At 48.5% G+C, this 20,465-nt stretch overlaps 1 protein-coding gene across 7 annotated transcripts in view; it reads left to right on the forward strand.

The window, feature by feature from the left end:
- The window catches only part of LOC139986138 (uncharacterized protein CG43867), a 98,274-nt gene that overhangs the window by 10,362 nt on the left and 67,447 nt on the right, over positions 1–20,465 (forward strand). For all 7 annotated transcript variants that reach the window (XM_072001199.1, XM_072001200.1, XM_072001201.1 and 4 more), the window contains exon 2: positions 1,197–2,412. In XM_072001199.1, coding sequence (XP_071857300.1) covers positions 1,441–2,412 — 972 coding nt within the window. In that variant the 5' untranslated portion in view covers positions 1,197–1,440. The remainder of the gene's footprint in view (positions 1–1,196; positions 2,413–20,465) is intronic.

Consider the following 20,465-nt stretch of genomic DNA (forward strand, 5'->3'; position numbering starts at 1 on the left):
GCGGTAATTGCAGAACGGAACGTTACACGGCCCACCCCTCCATCCGGTTTTTCATTTGGCCCCTTTTAGTGTCGACCTTAAAATAAACTTTGTAGTCCTGCGTCGTCGTTCTCGTCGTCGTAGTCGTCTCCTCTTCTCTCTTCGACTCCCTCTGTACTTTCTCGCTCTCCTTCGCAATCCTCCCTTCTCTTTCGGGCTCTGTGTGCGCGTCTCGTCATGCCAAGTCAGCCGAAGAAGCGCGGCCGAAGGAAATGAAAGAGGTAGGAACGGAGGGGGTTCGAGAGAGAAAGAGAAGAGAGCGGAGCGCTTCAAGAGACACCCCAAAGAGTTACAGCTTTCAATTTAGTACTGCAAACACTCGCAGCGAGTTAATATCTGCCTTCCATTTCCTGGTTTAACCTCGTCGGACTGGACCGCGAAAACGAATTCGTGAAACTTGTCGCCCGCTGTTCGGTAAGTCGAGAGAAGAGACCTGCTGTCTCTTCTCGACTAGACGACGACATAGATGTTTGGAGAAGTGTCGTTTCTCGAGAGGGTAGATTAAACCTAAGGGTGTCTAACGGAGCACACGTTTGTCGATGGGACACAGAGACGCGGCGGCGCGATCACGAGGAAACTTTCCACGTGAGAAGACGACTACGCGTACTTCGCTAATGCCTCGCACAAATTGGATACGGTTGGATTCCTAGTTGGAAGCGACAGGCCGCGAAACCGGCCGATTAGAGTCGCGTCAGAGACGTCGAGTTGACTGCTTCCCGATTACCGAATCGCGAACGTCGATGCTACCTGCCTCCTGGACGCCGCGATAATCGCGTTCGTCTCGAGTCGCTGTGTTACCGTGTTGCACATGACTCAAGTGCGCGGAAGATGAACTACGAAGGTAGAGAAGGGATTTGGGGTGTTACCGAATTGTTGAAGAAATTTCGAGAGAGCTTGGTGTATCGACGCGTAGAAACATACACTCGAGAGGAACGTAAGACGCGGTTAAACGAATATTCCTGCTGGCAGCTGGGGAGGCAAAGATCGCGATGACGTGGTAAATAACGGCGTATTACAGTAGCGGCGTAACACGCGAGAGTTTGACGCGAGGTTAAGGTAGCCGGAAGAGCGGCTGTCTAAACGCGTGACGCGCGTACACAGTCTCGCGATCCCACGATTGGCCATGTCAGTGTCAGTTGGTGGCTTGGATGTTGCAGGTCGCAGTATAGCCGCGAGGATGTGAGCAAGGATGCACGCAGGAGTGCGTGAGATCATCGTGATCGCCGGAAGATGGCCGCGACGCCCGTTCCGACGTGCGTTTCAACGTGATCCCTCGAGGCAAACAGGGAACGCGAGGGACCGGCCACGCCGTCCAGCGATGCACTGAGGCCTCGACAGCGGTGTCTCGAGTATCGAGGAGGATACGCAAGTCAGCTAAGACAAGCACGGAGCCAAAACACGATGGAGGAGGTGCGAGGTTCCCCGGCGCGACGCCTGTCGCAGATCCTCGACCCGATCGCGCGGCTTGCCACCGATTTTGGCTCGAACTCGGCCCCCTGCAGTCCCAGACTAGGCGTACGAGGTCACGAGGCGAGCAGTGGCAGTATCGTTCAAACTGGGCCAGCAGCAGCCGAGGTCACGGCACGTAGACAGCAAGCCGGCCCGGAATCGAGTCGAGGCGGCGGCTTGCCGCCAACCGGAGCGGAGAGTCCTCGACTCTGGCCAAGGCAATTTCGTCAGGCGCCAGCCCCACCGCCGCGACCCAGACACGCGAACAACGCGAACAACAATCACGCCGCGGCGATCGCCGCCTCTGGAAGCCTTCCGGCACCGGTCCACGCCAGGGACTCGCCATACGTCAACGTACCGAACTTGCTCTTCCAAAAGGATAACAAGGGATTCGTAGAGACGGCGAGAAGCGCCGGTTACGTCGAACTCCGGGACACCAAGCCAAAGTGCAGCCCGTACGATTTCACATCAGAGTCGAGCGGCCACGTAGAGTATACGGACAAACGAACGTTCGCCGCGCAGACTGACTTCGACGGCTCCTCTAGTTGCTACGACGCCAACGATTTAGCCGCGTTTGCAAGAGCTAGGTCGAACTTCGATCCTGGACCGGCGCCACGTGGCGGACACTTTGATCGAGCGTATTCGTTCTCCGGCAGGCAGCCAGAGCAAACGGGCAGGATCTTCGCGGAGAATCGACTGTACGTGGAGCAAAGAAACGCCGTGGCTGCGGCAGCCGCTGCTAGTTCGGACGCGAAGAAGGAGAAGCTCGAGAGCAGACCAGCTTACGGCGCGTCCAAGAGTTTCGATGGATACTCGAGCGCTGTGGAGGAGCTTAATTGGCAGGAGAGGTGCCTCGAGTTGCAACTCGAACTGCACAGAAGCAGAAGTCAGGCCACCAGGGTGCGAGACATGCTTCGCGAGAAGGTGAGTCTGTTTACTGTTTGATCTTTACCTCTTTGCTCGTTTCTTTTCTCGTTCATCCGCTTTCCACCGGATTCGTTCGAGAAACTTCAGCTGGTCAGCCGCGGAGCACGTATCTCCAGAACCGCTGGAAATTTACTCGGTTACGATCGGATGCGATGTTTAACGCGTCAAAGAAATCGTATTATTCCAACGAAGATTAAGGAAATTACAGAGGTTGATCGTGGAAAGTGCAGCCGATGAGATGGCTTACCTCCGAGCCTCCCGAACCATATTTTCTAGCGAGTCCGCGGGGACCAATCGCGACAAACGGTCCGTGACTAAACCAATAAGCGATCCCGTTCCGTGCCGGCGGCGTCACGGCCTCTGCCCGATAACTATTCTCCGTTTTCCGCGTTGTCTCGACCATCGAGCGGCTTGCATTTTCGCAAAATTCGTTCCTCCGGAATTGTATCCACTTCCCGATAAATTCGTTATGCCTCTTAAAAGAAGGAACAGAAGACGTTAGGTTAATTTGAAATACGTAAGTTGATAGGATGAATGGAGAGATTCGGGAAAACATCGAAGAAGCATTGTCGTATATTATCGATCGATCAATTCCTAGGGAAATACCTTCTGCTCTGTCCAATTCCTATTGGAAACTCGTCAGGCAGTTCGTACAGTTGGTCGATTACATCGGCAAGTGTGAACGAGGCTTTAGATCCTTGGCCAGACGCGCGTAGGTCGCGATTCGGATCGAAAACGACGTTGAACCGGTCCTCGTTACGATCCTGGAACAATTTATACCGTTCACGAGCGGGTTTTATCCGACGCCCGACATACGTCAAATGAATTGCAGGAGGGTGAACCGGTCGGCGGAGGGGCAAAATGCCGCTTAGGTACATACGTCTTTAGTATGCATGGTCACGCGTCACGATTTAACGCGACCACCCTAGATAAGGCACATAGCCGCCGCTATGGAGAGCCAGAGAGAATGGTCTCTTTGCTCTCTGAAAACCCCTCGTGCCTCTTAAACGGAATTGAATTACTTACCGGACGAGGAGACTCCGCAGCCACAGCTTAAATCGTTGCTTTCCGCGCTCCGTTCCTTGTCGAAAAATCACGCCAACTTTTCACTAAAATATCATCAGTCACCGATATTTCTTCATCTGCTTCTTTGTCCTTGATCTTTAGCCTCTTGTCATTCTTAAAATACAAAAAAGCAATAGAATAACAAAAATAGCTTGGAATTTATGGATAAGACCTTGGAAATTGAACTCTTGGTAGAATTATGCAGACAGAATATTCTCAAGAGGATTTAAATACTTCGTAATCGATACGGACGACTGGGTATCGTTCGATTGTAATAGCTTTATAAAACACACTATCGTTTCCTTTAGATACGAACAACAGATACACAGTTTGGAAAGTAGCGTCGTGTGTCTTGCGTGTACTGCTTTATTCTATCGATTTATTGCTTCTAAGAAATTAATTAGCTCCGATAGTATTTCCATTTCGATATCTTAATTCTTTAACGGAGAACGTGATAAATCTTATCACAAGCGCGTACGCTGAATCGTATTAATTATAAAATTCTTTACTCGAAACGTTTATGGAGTAACGTTCGCACGTAACTTGGAGAAGTCGTAAAATCAGCTGACGGGACGACGAGCAAGCCACGACCATGGCTCCTTATCGCTTTTGTATCGCGCCTCCGAGCTGAAGCCCGTTACGCGTTGCTTGCATCACTGCCGGATCGTTGTCCTGATTGACGTAACGTTTGTTTACAGCGCGGCTGGCTCGCGGCGAGATTGCAGATTACGCTCGCGCGGAACTTCAAGTTCGTTTCACTGCATCCCACGTTTTCGCCTTTCTCTCGTTTTTACGGCTCTTCGTCCCAAGCTTCTCCCAAGGTTCCCTCGCTGTTTCAATTAGATACGGTTTTATTACGAGTTCAAAATCACGAAATCTAACGATTTATCTAACAATATGCTACACTATTCCGTACTCTTCATTATTCAAACTCTTCTTCGATCGTGTAGTTTAACTCGTTTCGTGTCATATCGAGTGCGAAATTGTTGGGACATGGATGTAGCGAATTCTCGACTAAAGAGCAACCGGTCAAGCCAAACCGATCGGTCGATATCGCGTACCTCGAATGAATTAACGCTGGTGGAGGAGATTTAATAGATCGAGTGTTAGAGTAATCTGGCACTGTATTTGCACTTGTAGAAAAGTAAAGTGTGAAGTTTTGAACACGGTAGTGGTAAGATCTTGTTGGGATTTCATCCGCATGGTACGATGTCTGATGACGAACTGTCCTACGTTGCTGGTTCTCCCTACTAGCCGTTGGGTTTCGTCTGTCCATCGTGTCCTTCCGGCTGGTCCTTTCCCGGGGTTTTTTACCCGACCTCGCAGTCATTAGGTTTACAGCTCAGGGAGGACATGTAATTCGGAATTTCCTAAAGAAGGGAATGCGTCTGTCCGTGTCATAAATGGACGGCCACTAGAATTTCGAATAATGGATGTTAATACTTGCGACATTTATACTTACTAATTTATACATACGTAAAAGACTGTCACGCTCTGATTCATCAGAGATTGAACATATGAGCAGAGCAGCAGATCGACTGTGTCACGTAATTGCGTTAGAATATAGAAAGATTATACGAAAGAAACCTTGAAATCTATTCAAAACAACAGAGTTCCGACTATCTCCGACGAAGCATAGTTTGCCGTAGGGTAGTAAGTAGTTTCGTTCCGTGGTATACCAGACGAATAATCCCTTAGTCCAATCGATAAATAGCTCTGCTTAATTGGATTCCCACCGTCCTAACAAGCAGAAGTTACAACGAGCTTGTAATCCGCGTCTCGGCCGCGGAAATCCTTCGGTACCTCCATGGCCCCGTGAATCCCCGTTCGCAATGTTCGCGTTTGGATCAACGGGGGCGGTGCGCGTATATGCGGGATAGTTTCTTAGAAATTGCTCACGTGCTCCGAGAGTTGACCTTTCGTCGCGTGACAAGAGCCTACGCTACGTTCCGCGTTCACGGTCGCGCCACGGAAATAGTTCAACCATACCAGTAGGGTGGAAAAGGCGGTAGAGGTGGAGGACACGGAGGAAGATAGCGGGCCGCAAGCCGTCAACTATCCGCGTATCGCGCTCTTTAAAGCCTTCTCAAAGGGCACTAACGAGTTACGGCCTCGTAAAAAAATTAACGGCACTCGGCCGCTTCCGGTGCGATACGATTTCCCCGCGAGTTGAAAGCCCTTCCGCCGCTGACGGTCGTGGCATCCATAAAGAGTAGAAAAAATATACGCGTCGGAGGACGCGAGATAGCTAGGGCCTCGCGGAAATTCGCGCGACACAAGAATCTCGTCGTCGAACCTCGGTTTCCCACGAGTGGAATTTCTCCCCGGCTTTTCCGCTTCTTCCATTCTCGACATTTTCAGTAAAGCGGCGTCGAACAGTCGCCCGGCTGAGCGTTAATGCAGACAAACTGCGGCCGAGAAAGGGTGAGGACGCGCGCGTGTGTTGTCAGAGGGTGGAACGAGAGGGAACGTGAAACGTTGACGAGAATTCGGCGAGCTGCGCTCAGTCGGAAATTATACGGCCGCCTCCGCGCGAACCCGCCATATTTCGACGTTTTTGCCAGACTGTCCCTCGTGTTTCGCCCTTCTTCCGGCTACGGTTTTAGTTCCACCCCCGAAAACATTCAGTTAAACGGGGAATCGGTAAATATCGCGACGTGCATCGGACGCGTTCGTACGTGTCGATGAACGTGGTTTTCGTCGCCTCTTCCATCCTCCTGTTTTCTCTTTTTCGCTGTATTTTTCATCCTTCGTTCTGATTCCTGGCGAAACGGTGGAATCGACGTATGTATGCTACTAATGAATATCGATTCGGAGTAGATGTACGAACGTAGACAAGGCAAGGTATGAATTTCATAAAAAAGACGGAGGCATAAAAGGTCGTGGTATAAGGTTTATTACTTTTGATGAATAAATTACAGAGACAATCTTTCCAGAGACGGATACGCTGTGACTCTAGCCGTGAGTCCGAAATGGTTGGTAGTTGTCTGCGAAATATTAAAGCCGTGGAGCATTATGCTACGTGGAAAATACGGCGCCGTTGAATCGCGCGATGAAGCTGATATAATCTTCGGACGAACGTTTCCAGGTGAAGTTCCACGCGATAGCTATTTCTTCCCTTGTGCGCGCGTATCTCTCGCGCTTCTTTAAAAGTCGCTCTACAGAGATTCGAGCCGAGTCTCAGTTTCGCCGAGAACTCGAACGAGCCTTCTCTCAGTCTTCGTTAGAATTTCTAATTTATACACCGCCCGTCATTACGCGATATTTCGTCTTACGCTCGCTATCCTTCTAAAGGAGGTCCGCTATTTACCCAACTGGTATATTTCTTTCCCGAGAGATTTTGCCCTCGATCTCCTTTGTCTACCTTTGCTCGTACTTCTTATTATTGTCTCGTGCCATATCGCAGCATCGTCTCTCCATTTTGTCATCTTTGTTTCCACGAGAGGCGTTCCCATTTCCGCGACTATGTACTGTGAAACTGTACGGTGTCAGTTGCGGATTCACGAATAACACGCCTAACATCCGAGTTTCGGAACTGTGTCACGTCCGTGTACATGCTCCGTAGAAATGCTCCCTCGAGCTAATAATTCAGACCGGTTGTTCCTATCGATTCAATTAATCTTGCTCGGCGCAACTATTGGGATTTAGTCAGTTGCACGACGTGATACATCGCGTCAAACACCAAACAAGACATCCATCACTGGAACAAATACGGGAACACCAGCGGTTCCACTCTTGTTTGCCTTACTCTTTGCTCTATCTACCGATCAATCTGAAAAACGATGCTGGTCATACTTAGAAATCCTTACACTTACGACTTAACACGTCACAGATTTTCCATTGTCGGTATCGTTAAAAAAGGTTAATTTGCGCGGCGATGTACGTCAGAGAGACGGTAGGAAACGACGCTTGTCTAACTGGCGACACCTCGTTATCCAGACGACGATGACAGGCCGAACCAGGACGCGCCTAAGCAAATATCGCCGCGTTGGTATACGCGTGTGCACACAGGTAGCCGGGAATATATTGTTCAGGCGTCCTATTAATATTGCATTCCATCGGAACGGCGTGCACAGCGGCGCGTTCCACATACATATATAAAGGTCCGTATCAATATTGATTCGACGGCGACGGCGTGAATGGAGGCTCTCGTGCAAACAGACGAGCCTTCCGCCGCGCAGATTTCAAAAGGCTGCCTTCCTCGATGGCTTCAGCTGGAGGGAGGGCTGAACCTCCTTTTCGAACGTTTTCAGACCTATTTACGGATGAAACGGATGTTAACTTGGCGCCTCGCTCCTCTCTGTCACCGGGAGCGGAAAGGATATTGAAGGCTGAGCGACTACTCAGAGCCTTCTGATTGAGCGTTCGTCGTGCCTTCGTACGCTTTCAGGGAATATTGAAAATTGGAGACTCCTCCGCGAGTATCTTTATCTCTTTTCTCGCTTTTGTCGATGCTTCCATTGGCGCACGCCTCTTTTTTTTTTTTTTTTTTTCTCATTTCCGTTTCAATCGAGAGAAACAGATATATAGAGAATCGTATCGAATCGTGGATTTGTATTTAGTTGATGTTTAGAGAATAGACGGATGAACGGAGCGTGGAGCACGATCGTCGCTTTCGATAGATTTATTCTCCGAAGGTTTCGCGAAATCGGGAACGTGAGCGGCGAGGCAACGAGGCTAATGAAATTATTCACATCGCGCGATACTTGGCGTTGCGATAACTAATTCGCGCGAACGTACGCGTCCCCGAAATGAGTTTTGGGATTTAGCTATGGTTCTTCGCAAACGTAACGACCTGTTTTGTGTATTCCCCGACACTTTCGATGTTTGCATTCGCCGACCCATTGAATTGGCGTCGCGCGACGCGAATAAAATTGCCCTCCGGAATTAGGGTGGAATCCGCGTGCGAATCGTCCGCTCGACGTACCACCGGTGACCACAACTTTTCATTAAAATCGTCGTTGACGCGGTCGCGTAAAACTGCGAGAGTGCCCGATGCAATATTTATTCATTCTCTTACGAATAGCCAGCCGGTGAAATACCGTCTTCTTCTTTTTCCAAAAACCTGAATAACGCACGAAAACGAATGGTTTTACGTAACGATGGACGTCACCGGGAAATTATCGTTGGTTTCGTGATCAGAGTCAATGGTGCGAGTTTCAATGCCAAACTGGTCGACAAACTAAGGGAAATAATTGCGTGACTCGAACGAATTGCTCGCAATATTCGGAGACGACCCGCTTTAATATCGATCACGGCCGGGTTTTTTCCTCTCTTCCTTTTTATCGTTTCACACCACCCCTTTTGCGTTCCTCTTCCACTGCCCTCGAGAACATTCTCCCGGTGAATCCTGGTTCGTTGGAGCTACACGAGGTGACTTATCGATGCCCGTTTGCATTCCACTAGCATTATGCAACAGAATCGGAGCGGGTATAAAGAGTAAGAGGGAAACGGAGAACCCGCGCCGGCTGTGGCACTCTATTGATACAGATGATGGCCTTGTATATACCTAATGCTCGTGGGACCTATACGACTCAGCCACCCGTTACATTACCGTGAAATATTTGCCATTATCTTGATTTGTATACCTACCGAGTGTCCCCACATCGTGTCCATCAGTTCGTTGATTCGCTCGCGCTCCATTCATTAATGTTTCATCGTAATGGATTGGTCGATTATCTTGCGCGCGATCAGTCACGTCACTTTCGGTTTCACCGAGTAACACGTGCACGATTCTTCGTCCCGTTGCAACCACAAACGATTAGCTATCCGTAATCCGTCAGGATTTTGTCGCGTCGGTCCTCGTACCTCCGTTCTTACGAGGTTTCAAGGTAAATGAGTTGTTCGGGGAAACTCGTGTATAAGGTTTCGCGGGGTTAAGAATCGACTTGCTTTTCGAAAAGTCGTAGCTTTATTATTCTTCGAAGAGGAAGTTTGTCGTGGTAGGGTGAATGGATCGACGAAAGTCTCCTCGTGGTCTGGTGGTCTCTTTGAAAGCTGTTTGATACTGGTCGAAGTCTATGGCGGGCAAACGTCGCGAAAGTTCCGGGCAACGTTTATCGGTTCCCTTCGGCTCATTTTCTTCCGCCGCTCTTTGTTTCCTGTTTCGTGTCGGCTTAGACTCCGGCATGTCAGGGCAATACGCCAAAGACGCGCCGGCCGAACGAGACTGCGGAGTAGGGTGTCTCTAATTGGCCCCATCTAAGAGAGCTCGTCTCAAAGAGAGAACTTCTCCGTTTCCGCGTGTTCTATCCCGTCGTTGGCTGCACACTGCACACGCGTACGCTTCTCCACACGGTGGACAACGAAGCACGGTGGTACCCTCGCCGCTAGTACGAAACGAGACGACGAAGAGATACAGGTATACCTAGATAGCTAGAGAAGAGACCGTGAAACGACTCGTTTTCTAGCCGCGCAGAGAGGCGTGTATCTGGCTCGTTTTCAAAAGCCGACGTCCTTTATCTCGTTCCGTTTCATTTCCGGCACCGCATGGCGAACCAGCGATATTTATCAGGACGCAAATTTTCCAAATTAATATTGGCGACAGCCCGTTAAAATTCTACGTGGTACCCGGTTATTTTCGACCACCGTCGCTAGTGGTGTTTGTTTTTAAGCGAACCGTCTCGGGGATGATTCTGATTCGGTTCCTTCGCTTTGACGGAGATTTCTCTTTGAACAAGAAAGACGATCCGCGAAACGACACGATATGAGTCGAGAATTAAGCTGCTTTACAATTAAATTTATCGTACGATCCGAATTTTCACACTTTGCTGTCTTCTATATTCGCGTCTCCTTCGTGACCGTCCGAATTTTCCGTGACGAATTCACCGGCTGCTAATCAAAGCGGGGTGAACGGAAAACATCGTTAAAGATGCCATAGATACAGAGGTTGGTAATTTTCGCATTGATGATATACGAGCTGTATCGGACGACGAGGCTTCGCACTCGTTACAACCTCTGCCACCCATTCGTTATATATATTTTTCCAAGTTTCCGTGTCTTGTGTCCCTCTGTGCTTGTCAAGAGTCTCTCTTTCTCTTTGAGGCAGGCAGGAAGAGCGACTCGACTCGGTTCCTTTCGTGGCACGGAACCCTCAAAAGTCCCTCGGCCCTCTCGTCGCGGCCACTCCGACGATAGAGGGACGAGAGCCACGCATACACACGTACGTGCACAAGGTGTCTCGTTTTAATCCACTCCGGCGTGTGTCTGCCGAGAAAAGCGGCCTGGAAAATTGCTTTCTTGAGTAGTGTGGGTTTCTTTGAAAGGTACTAAAGCCGGTGCTTTAAACAGTTTACAACTTTTTTAGAATATTCCTGCATCTTTGTTAACAGCACCTTGCCATCTTCATCGACCATATTAGACGATATTTCACGATACCTTAGATTTTTATGATTTTACCGCGAACTAAAAGGCGAATGATATATTATGAGTTGAAAATTGTCAGACACCTCGTATATAGAAATACACGTGGTATTCGGAGGGAAGAAACAGTAGGGTAAGAGAAGTAAGATGGAAAATTACAATCTGCGAACTCCTCGTTGTAACCGAGGACTACGTCGGATTGCACGGCACCAGGAACCCGGACATCGTGTCCAATTAGTAGCCAAGGCAGCGGGAAACTTTAACGAAATTCGAGTTCGGAGAACTCGCATCTCAATTAAAACTTCGCGTCCCACGACACGAGATCGTTCTACGGCGTTGAATCGGTCTGCGGCCATTCCGGGGGCACCCAACTCGAACTTCGTCTCGATTTTTAGATCCGCATCATGCTTCGAGTCATCGCCACTTTTAGCGCGTTTCTCTTGAAATAATCGGCACGGTCCGTGCCAAATTTCCCTCTATACGAATTAAAAAATCGTATTCTTCTCAGTCGGTTATTTGCAAACACCCTGGTGAAAGTTGTAAGCGTGGGAGTCTTAGCTACTTTTTAATATCGTCGAACGTTGCCAAAATACACCTCGAGCTTCTAATTTGTAATTCTCTTATCCCCATAACTTTGCAACGTTATAGGCTAGGCGGTCAGAATTTATGCGCGAATGGTTGCAGTTTGATCTCGATATGCCTAACATATTCTGTTTTCTTCGTCGATAGTTTAGTGCGAGGAGGATGCATCTGTTAATCCTTTGATCTTCCTTGTCGCACGTTTGTGTGTTCGTATGTAATACGAATCACGTTATTCTTTGCTAATTATGAAATGAAATTACTATTCCGAATTTTTGCTCTGCGTAAAGTTTCTGATTCACCGTGACCACCATCGTCGAGTTAATGCGCCTTTTGTTTTAGGAAAGAGGCGTGAACCAATTTCCATGGTAGACATCGACCAAGAAGAATAGCGTTGTAAATTCACGTATCAATTCAGGCTGTCCGACTTTAGATCTCTTTAGTGGTAGCAGGAGAAAGTGTTGGCGCGTGACGCGTTTAATATTGCGACGTAACTTATCAATGCAAATGAGCCGTGCCGTTAATGCCGGTTACACGAGCGTAGTAAACATTACCGTTTATCTTTACGCGTCGCTCAATCCGTCCTCTTAAAGCCAACAAGAGATACGAGCAGTGTGCATTATCGCGGAACACCTTGCGCGTGTCGTCTCCGTGTGTGTTACTCCACTTGGAATGAGAAACGAGCGTGTGCCAGCGGTTCGATCTCTGGTCTTGTCTCGGAGATGACGAGGATGGGTTGGCCTCGAGACGACTGGAATCGAACTGGATCCGATAATCGACCGGCTTTGCGTGTCATCGCAACGAGTACGACAGGACACGAAAGAAGCGCGAATATCAAACCGCGGCTCGGTGTATATCCTGGTTTATGTATATTTTTACATCGAAATCGTCTGTCTCGAAAGCTCGTGTTTCATAGTTGCGCATATATTTTCTTTTATTTTCTAGAGCTTTCGAGGAATTTGCGAAAAGTCGAGAATTCTCTGAATAAATCGAATAAAGGAGAACGGTCAGAGACATCGTAGACGTTTTCGCGTAGAATTCGTCGGGTTGTTGTTCCATTTTTCTGTAGAGTCTGTTCTTGCAACTTTCGACGCTTCTACACAAAAGGGATTTGCTCACGATCGAAGCAGAATTTTGTCCCTCTTATTCACGAGGCCAGGGCGACATTTTAAAATATTTCGTCTTTTTCCTTTTTCATCATCCCTTTTTCCTGCTGGCGGTTTCTCCGTAGCCGTGGTCGAGGACACGGTCGGAAGTCCGCCGAATTCGATCCTTTATTTGCGGAGCACCACGCAGAAGGGAGAAAGAAGGAGCCTGGAGCTCGTTCGCTTACCAACACGACTTCTCGATTCTCTCGCGTCTGCACGGTCGGTGTGGGTACGTGCGTGCGTGTGTCGGAGCCGGCGCCACGACGCCGGTCGTCTTGTCTGCCGAGAAAAGTTCCACACCAATAAGCGACCGCGTCTGAATAAATCTCGTCTCGCTCGAACTGGACCACCCTCTGACTTTTTCACGCTGCACGCCACTGCACCGGTAAAACGTGCAGACTTTGTATCTATTGTATCTATTTGAAATAGATCTCTCCTTGTTTTTCTCTCCTACTCTCGATCTTTCTTCATCTACGAGTCATCGAACTTTTAGCAACTGTAAAAAAAGATTGTTCCATGTTGCGGAGCGAGTCAAATGGTCGTTCGTAAAGAAGAAACGGCGAAGAACACGGGGGATGGGTGGTGCGGTAAAAATTCTCGGTATAGGCTCGTAAAGACGAAAGCTTTGCGGTTCTAGTAAATACGAATTAAGGGTGGTAACGCGCGCGGTAAAACGAGCTCGCGCCAAGACTTTGCAAGTCGAGAAACTTCCGATGTAGCATCGTCTTTCATGGGTCTCGAATCTTCTCCGCTCCTTAGGCAGTCGTCCATTTTTATTACGAGCTTGTTCCGGTCTCGCGACCATTTACCGGCATCTTGACTCTTTTGATTATCGGCGGTTTAGGAGGAAGGTGGCCAGGTTTTCAGTTTTTACAAAACAACCGTACGTTTTCGCGCACGCAATTATACGTACGTGTGCCAGAATCTTTTCAAAAGGTCCGAGATTAAAGCGTTGTTGTTGGTTCAGACATGTTCCACAGGGAATGATCAAAGCTCCAACGTGCTTCCTCTCCACGTTTCTTCCGGATCCTGTTTGACGAGGGTCCCTTTTGCCCCAGATCACACATCCGTCTGTACTTCATCTCGACAAACAGACGTTGCTTTAACCAGTGTACGTGTGTCCTGCTTTGCAGCTTGTACTTCGTACTTCAATTACTGTTCCTACATCAACGTCTGCTCCCTAGCGGTGTAACCAGACGACGAAATTTGCAATTTCAACCGGCTTGTTTAAAGGGAAATCGTTGTCGAGAAATAGTAGGAGCTTTTACCGGTTCCAAATTAATGTTGTATACTTGAAATAGTTTAGTTTCTTCGTTTGTACAGGGACAATTGTAAATAGATAATTATTATTTCGATAAAATAAAGAGCTAGAAGATGGCGTATAGCTTAGTTTCGAGAGAAATAATGTCGATTCAGTCTGGTTTTAAGATGTAGAATTATTCTTAGCAGAATTTTCCTAAGTTGTTCGTTTATTACGTGGCTCAGATGCGTTCTGCTAACTATTTTCGTAAAAAGAAACTAGTCCCCTACGGACCATGATCACGCTGCACGCTATAAACTCGAAACATATTTCTAACAGAGAACACGCTCGAAAGCTCGCGTTTAGATCTCGCTGGTTAAAATACAAATAATCCTCTCGTAGAGTTTTCCAAGTTTTCATGAGTTTCCAGTGATTATTCTTTCCATCCGAAACGATTTAACCAATGAAGAATCGTCGAGTCGCACGTGCTGGACCGTCTGATTAAGTATCCATGAACCGCAGGCCTTGTACTAGTACGTCACGGGTCGGTTGGCTACGAGGCAGTCGATTTTGCACGTACGGTCCACCCTCGAGTCCGTGATAAAATCCTATCGACAAACCTGTTCACAATACCCTTTGGATACACGTCTTTCTTCCCCTCTTCCCCCTTCCTTGTCCCAGCCTTTTACGGGGGCGGTGAGCGAGCGTCGACGGCGGCGTCGACGGCGGCGGCGGCGGCGGCGGCGTCGTCTTCTCCCACGGGCGACGAATTTCATCGGGAGTAGCCTAGACGACGAAATTGGGAAGCCGTGGCTTTCCGGAATGAGATTCGGACGGTCCGAGTGGCGTGGCGATATCCCGCCGGGGGGATCCCTTTGTGACTAATTTCCCGAGCGTTTCTGTACCCCCATCCCTCAATCGAATCACCGTGAAAACGCGGCGAATGAAAGGGAAATAGAGACAATTCGATCCCGACCCTTTTACGTCCGCTGCCTTCGTTATTTCTTAATCATCCAATCTGCTAGTCATTTATTTTCATTCGTCCACTATATGTATATCGTCGTTATTATTATCGTGAGACAGAGAATTCTCTTCTTTCGAATTTCCTTGGCACCGATCGTGTTTTCATATGTCGTTGAAAATCCAGCCCCTAAACACCGACAGTCTCGACGAGAATTGATTAAGCCCGGTTTAACCCTTCGTTTGAGCCCTCCAGTGTCTCGTAATCGTAAATTGGGGTGGCTCACCCATCCCCTTGTAACGTCAACCGAGGAGCGTCGCCGTACTACCGCGTGTTTTCCTTTCATTCCACCCTGTACGCACCTGTACACCCTCTTTCAGACAGCCCGGTTTCAGATGTTGCCGCGGTTACGCGCCGCGACTCCGCGAACGAGCGAGTCTCGAACGATTTATAACTCGTTCCCCATCTCGCGTGACCGTCCAACGTTTTTATCGAGTGATCTATCCGTCCTACGAGTCTGTTTCTTCTCCATTTGTTTCACGAGCGTAATCGATATTCGTCCGCAGTGCAGTCACGACGACCTTATGAATTCCATCTCGCGGATCGTAAAGCAAGTTCTCCCCACGAACCCCTGTCATCGGGGACTGTTTCGTTTCGTTCCGTGTAATTCTCCTCGTCGTCCGTCTCTTCCACCGTTCTGCTCCCGTTGAAACGACTCCGGACGATTAGGGGTGGCTCGCTGCGCCACTAAATTTCCAAGGCTTTTCCGGTCGAACGACGTCCGATGGAATTTTGGTCAGCTTCTACCGCGGTATTCTAATTCCACGACGCCCCACGATTTCCGGAATAATAATAAGCCGCGAATGAACTCGGTACTTTCACGATAACTCGCGCGGCCAGTTAAACGATCCGCCCTCTTGCAATAACGAAAACAGCTTTTTTCTTTTATAATTCCGCCGGTGGTATCCGAATTTTGAAAGTATTCGAATAAAAATCCTGTCACGTACGATTTACGATTAAGAATTGTATTTGATGTTCTATTTCGAATCAATTTCTCGCATCCCAAAATCAACGATTTATATATCATACCGATGGTGTGGAATCGAGACGAACTTAAGAACATCGTGGCGGTCGTTTCACGTCCCAAATAAAACTTTTTCCCCCGAATGTTCGCGACTCCGAGTATATACATCTTGGACCGGGTTCTGGGCTCGTTTTCCGGGAAACTGCCACATGTAAGCACCGAGGAATAATCCGACCCCTGACTTTTTACCGTTTTCGCGCTCTACCCTCCGGCGGTGGCTGGTTTCCTGCCCGAACCGGGACACCGGAGAATACGTAAATCTCGAAGAAAACGCTCCTTGGAGAAGTCGGAGGCAGGAACGGTTTCACAGTCCAGGGACGACGAGCGCACACCGAGGGCTCATTTGACCAGACGTACGATAAAGCTCGTGTCTAACGGGCCGAACCTCCCACTCCGTTCCATCAGCCCCTTTACGAGCGGATTCTTTGTGTAAGGGTTGCTCGTATGTCCTCCGACATCCCCGACTCGCGATTCAACAGGCAGCAAATTGTGCTTGCACTCGCGACCGACCGAACGGTAACGAGATCGCAAACTGTCGCACCCCCTAATACACTCGTTCTGATACACGAGCCTTCTTTCGATTCTGTGACTCCGCTATCGTCGATCGGTTGTCGCGCAAGGTATTTCTTCTCGTTGTTTTCCAGCCAGATCGTATATTACCCGGTAGTAGAGTAGTGTTTCCCATTCTTTGATTTCGATGCGTAATATCGACGATACCGATGGCTTTTTACTGCCTCGTTTCTACTCGTTCAAAGGTGTGTCCATAGATACCGAGAGCTCTCCCTCTGTCGTCCTAAAGCATCGATTTTTACGTCAGAATTTCTCCCAGTCTCAACGTGTCTCTATTCGGTTATCGTAAGATAGGGTGAAAAGCGATCGGTATCAGGTTTAGGCGTTTCATCGCAGAGAGAATAGTCGGTCGAACGAGAATTCCGGGGTAATTCCACGCTGGAGCAATGTAATCTACTTTTGACGGGCACAGCCACTCGTCGCGCGTTTATTGGATCGCGACGGCTCGTAAAAGCTGTCGCGGCACGATCGATCGATCGGGGATTTTTTGGCATCGCAGTATACACACGCCGTCTGTTAGACCGGTATATCCCGGCTATTGAATAGAGCCAATGGCTGTCGCGGATCGTCCATCGAGCAGGCCGATAGGACGGCTGCAAAGGCGCACCTCTATCCGCGCGACACACACCACCGACCAACGTATTGTCGCGAATACGATTACGACAGGATACCGAGCGAAACGGCAAGAATTGATATCGCGATATCGCGTCGATACGTTACGACGATTGCGAGAGACCCGTCACTGGAATCGTCGGTGTCGTTATTGTGTCTCGACGGCGCAATCGTTTTCCACATTGAAAGCTTCGATTAATAGATAAATCCTTTTGATAGTCACGTTGTATGGCGTCGATGTAGCGCGTGTTATTGCCAGGTGAAATTGTCGAATTAATTCGATCGTTAATAAACGAGTATTTTATTTCCATGAAAATTGGATCGAAATGGGGAAAAAGAGGGAGGACTCGAATTAATTTCCATAATATCCTTAACATCGATCGCTTCGATCGAAAGCTGTCGCCGTGCAAACTTTCCACGTAGTAGTAGGTTGGACGTAGTAGTATCTCGATGTCCCGTAGAGTTCGATGATTACATTTCAAAGTCGATGGCCTGAGAATCCTGTTGGAAGATAACTATAACATTCTTTGTCTTTCCACTGGCTTCCTTTCGTTCGCCTTAGATTCTGTCGTGGGTTATTTCCTCGGTCGGTGTCGTTTCTTCGGAATTCGATTTCAGAATTCTATCTATTCAATTCTCAAAGATGTCGTCTGTGGTTTCCATTATGGCTAGAGAATTTCGCGATTAATAATCTCAGAAGCGACTCAAGGGGGGGGGGGGGAATATCTTCAAGAATATTAGTCGAAGGGACGAACTTTTCCCTTGGCTGGTTGAATCTCGCGGGTCGGTTTTCCTAAATAACGTCATGCTCGATTCTTTCTCGTCGGTTGATTTTCCACAGTTGGCACGGTGGGTCTGACGGGCGGGAAATTTCCCAACGCATCAGAGAAGTTCTACGAACGAGCCTGGACTGTGCCATTGTCTCGCTCTGTTCCCGCTTCGTGATCGATCGCGGTCGTTCCACTTTTCTCGAAAGTTGCTCTTTGTTTCGCCTCTGTGCGAGAGAACGCAAAGTGAAATGGATCTTGATGCAGACTCGCGTGTACGTACGCACGTACGTGTGTTTCAATAGACTGGTACTTGTTGAATAGTTAGACGTAGTTGGTCCTCTTCTAATTCAAACGATTAACACTTATAGAAATAAGCACGTTATTCACGGCCCGCCATTCACCGCGTCACACTCTGCTACGTATTCGATGAGTCTTCGATCGATAACATCGCACATCGTCGAAAATAAAAAATTACACGAGAAATATAAATGCGTATAGGCGGAAATTTCCAATCCGTAAGTTTCGCAATTTCTTCCCGTTGAAAGGAAGCCTTAAAAAGGATAGAGTAATCCAGAGAGTTAATTGGAAACGCATCAGGATCCGTTAATTTGATAAACGGATCAAGTGTTCTCGGCAGCAGGTTTCCTTGGGTAACAGGTGATTTTTCATTAGGCCGGCTGGCCCTGGTGTTCTTCGTCGGGGCGAGTAATGGAAAAAATGCGGTGGTAAACCCGTGAACTTTTCGTCGGGGATGTGGAAATAAAAAGATCGAGTCCGTGATTAAAAGCCCTTGGGCAACAATTGATTTTTCCCCCGTGTCCATTACACGAGGGCACGCACACGCTCGTACGGTACACGCGTACACGTATCAGGTAGACGCGTAGACGCATGGTTGAGTTTGTCCCGCGGGCTCGCACGAATATCGACTGCGGAAAGAGAAGAGAAGAGAGAGGAGAAAACGGCTCGAATTTGTTGAACGGCGTCGCCGATTCACCGTGGAGAATGCCGCCGATCCACGTTCGCGAATTTAAACGATTTTACTCGATACCGTTGCCAGGCCGAACGAAGACGTGCGCGGAATAAAACCGCCACGTTTTTCCAACGCTCCTGCGCTCGACTTCTCCCTGAACGAGTAACTTCCGCGCGGCGAATTTGTTTCCTGCTCCGACCAGCCTTTCGATAAATTTCGATGTTCCCGGGAAATTTGCGTGTCTAGCCCAAGTATATATTCTTTTTAAGCGAAATCTGATTCGTATGCATACTGCGAGCAACTAAGAATCGCTCGCGGTTTCGACTTTCCCTCGGTGTTTACGCGTCTGCTCGCCTCTAAATTCCATCGAAGAATTTCCGGGTTCCACCGATCTGTTCGCCGATACTATTTTCCTGGATTCCATCCACTTACCACTCGTATCTTAGTTGTTCGATATAGAAGAACGATTCAAAGAACAAACAGATGTCGGAAGCTTAGAAACGTTTTTAGGACGCGATCCCTGTGTCACTAGCTGTATTCTTGAATCAGAAAGAAGGCATAAACGGCGGACAAAAACGCGTTACGAGCCACCGTTCGTCACAGAAACTGGGTTACCATTAGACAGAAACAATAACGGCGGAGTTGGATAGAGGGTGTTTTTGCGCACCGGTTTCCACCAGGATACAACAGTTCGATGCACGTGTCGCTAACTCGTTACAAGATAGTTGCTCTGTGAGCGCAGCTGTGGAAGCCAGGTCGTGCAACTCCATTGGACACCGCCGGACGTTTTTGACGCGAACGACGTCGTGCGATTGGTAGCTCTCTTTCTCTTTTCGGCTAGCAACGCGGAGCCTAAAGCCCACGTCCGCCCGATCCATTTATCCCCGCGGGGGAAAAAGGGGCCAAGGAAAAAGCCTGCTTTTATTGGACGTCCGCCGCTCCCGCGACAGTTACATATTGCGCTGCCTATAAAGCTTTCCCCTCCTGGCGAGCGTAACGCAAGCCTTTTTCATCGTAGACACGATTATTCGCGGTAACAGACGAATGTAGATCATCGTTGGAACTGAAGTCGTAATGGGTTTACAAGATTCTAAGAGAGAAGGTTTTTCGGACGGTTGGAAAGTCTGGACAGACGCGTAGGGTGGATTAATCTCTCGATAGGGTTGAACGCGGTGAAATTTGGATGATTTCGAGAAAGGTTCGAAGATCTTCTATCGTTAAAGCTCCTTCTCGATCTTCTTCCCTGACTCGAGAAGTCGTAAATTCGCTGGTCTTGCACGAAATTTTGGGCGAAAATTCTCTTCGGTTCTCGATATTATTCCAGGGATCCGAGTCGCTCCGATTCATCCCGGAGTCGTCGATGATCGATGGACGCGATTCCTTCGGCCACCTGAAATCTCTTAAACTCGGAATCGAATACGGGCAATGCCCGTGGCTTTTTCGTTTTACCGCTAGAAGGAAGCTTGAAACGAAGAAGATTCACAATTTCACTGGAGCTGTTCGATTTGTATCTCGGCGAACAGCTCGCAGACGCGCGGAACAAAGGGCACCACGGCGCGAGATATTACTCCGACAATATAAAGCGAGCTGATATAGCGTGTCAGAGCTGCTGACAACCTACGATAGACCGTGGCGAGGTTTTGTTCGTTGTATTTTCGGCAAAGGTATCGCGATAGCCCGCTCGCAGAA

This window comes from Bombus fervidus, chromosome 4 (genome assembly GCF_041682495.2).
Source record: "Bombus fervidus isolate BK054 chromosome 4, iyBomFerv1, whole genome shotgun sequence".
Lineage (NCBI taxonomy): Eukaryota > Metazoa > Arthropoda > Insecta > Hymenoptera > Apidae > Bombus > Bombus fervidus.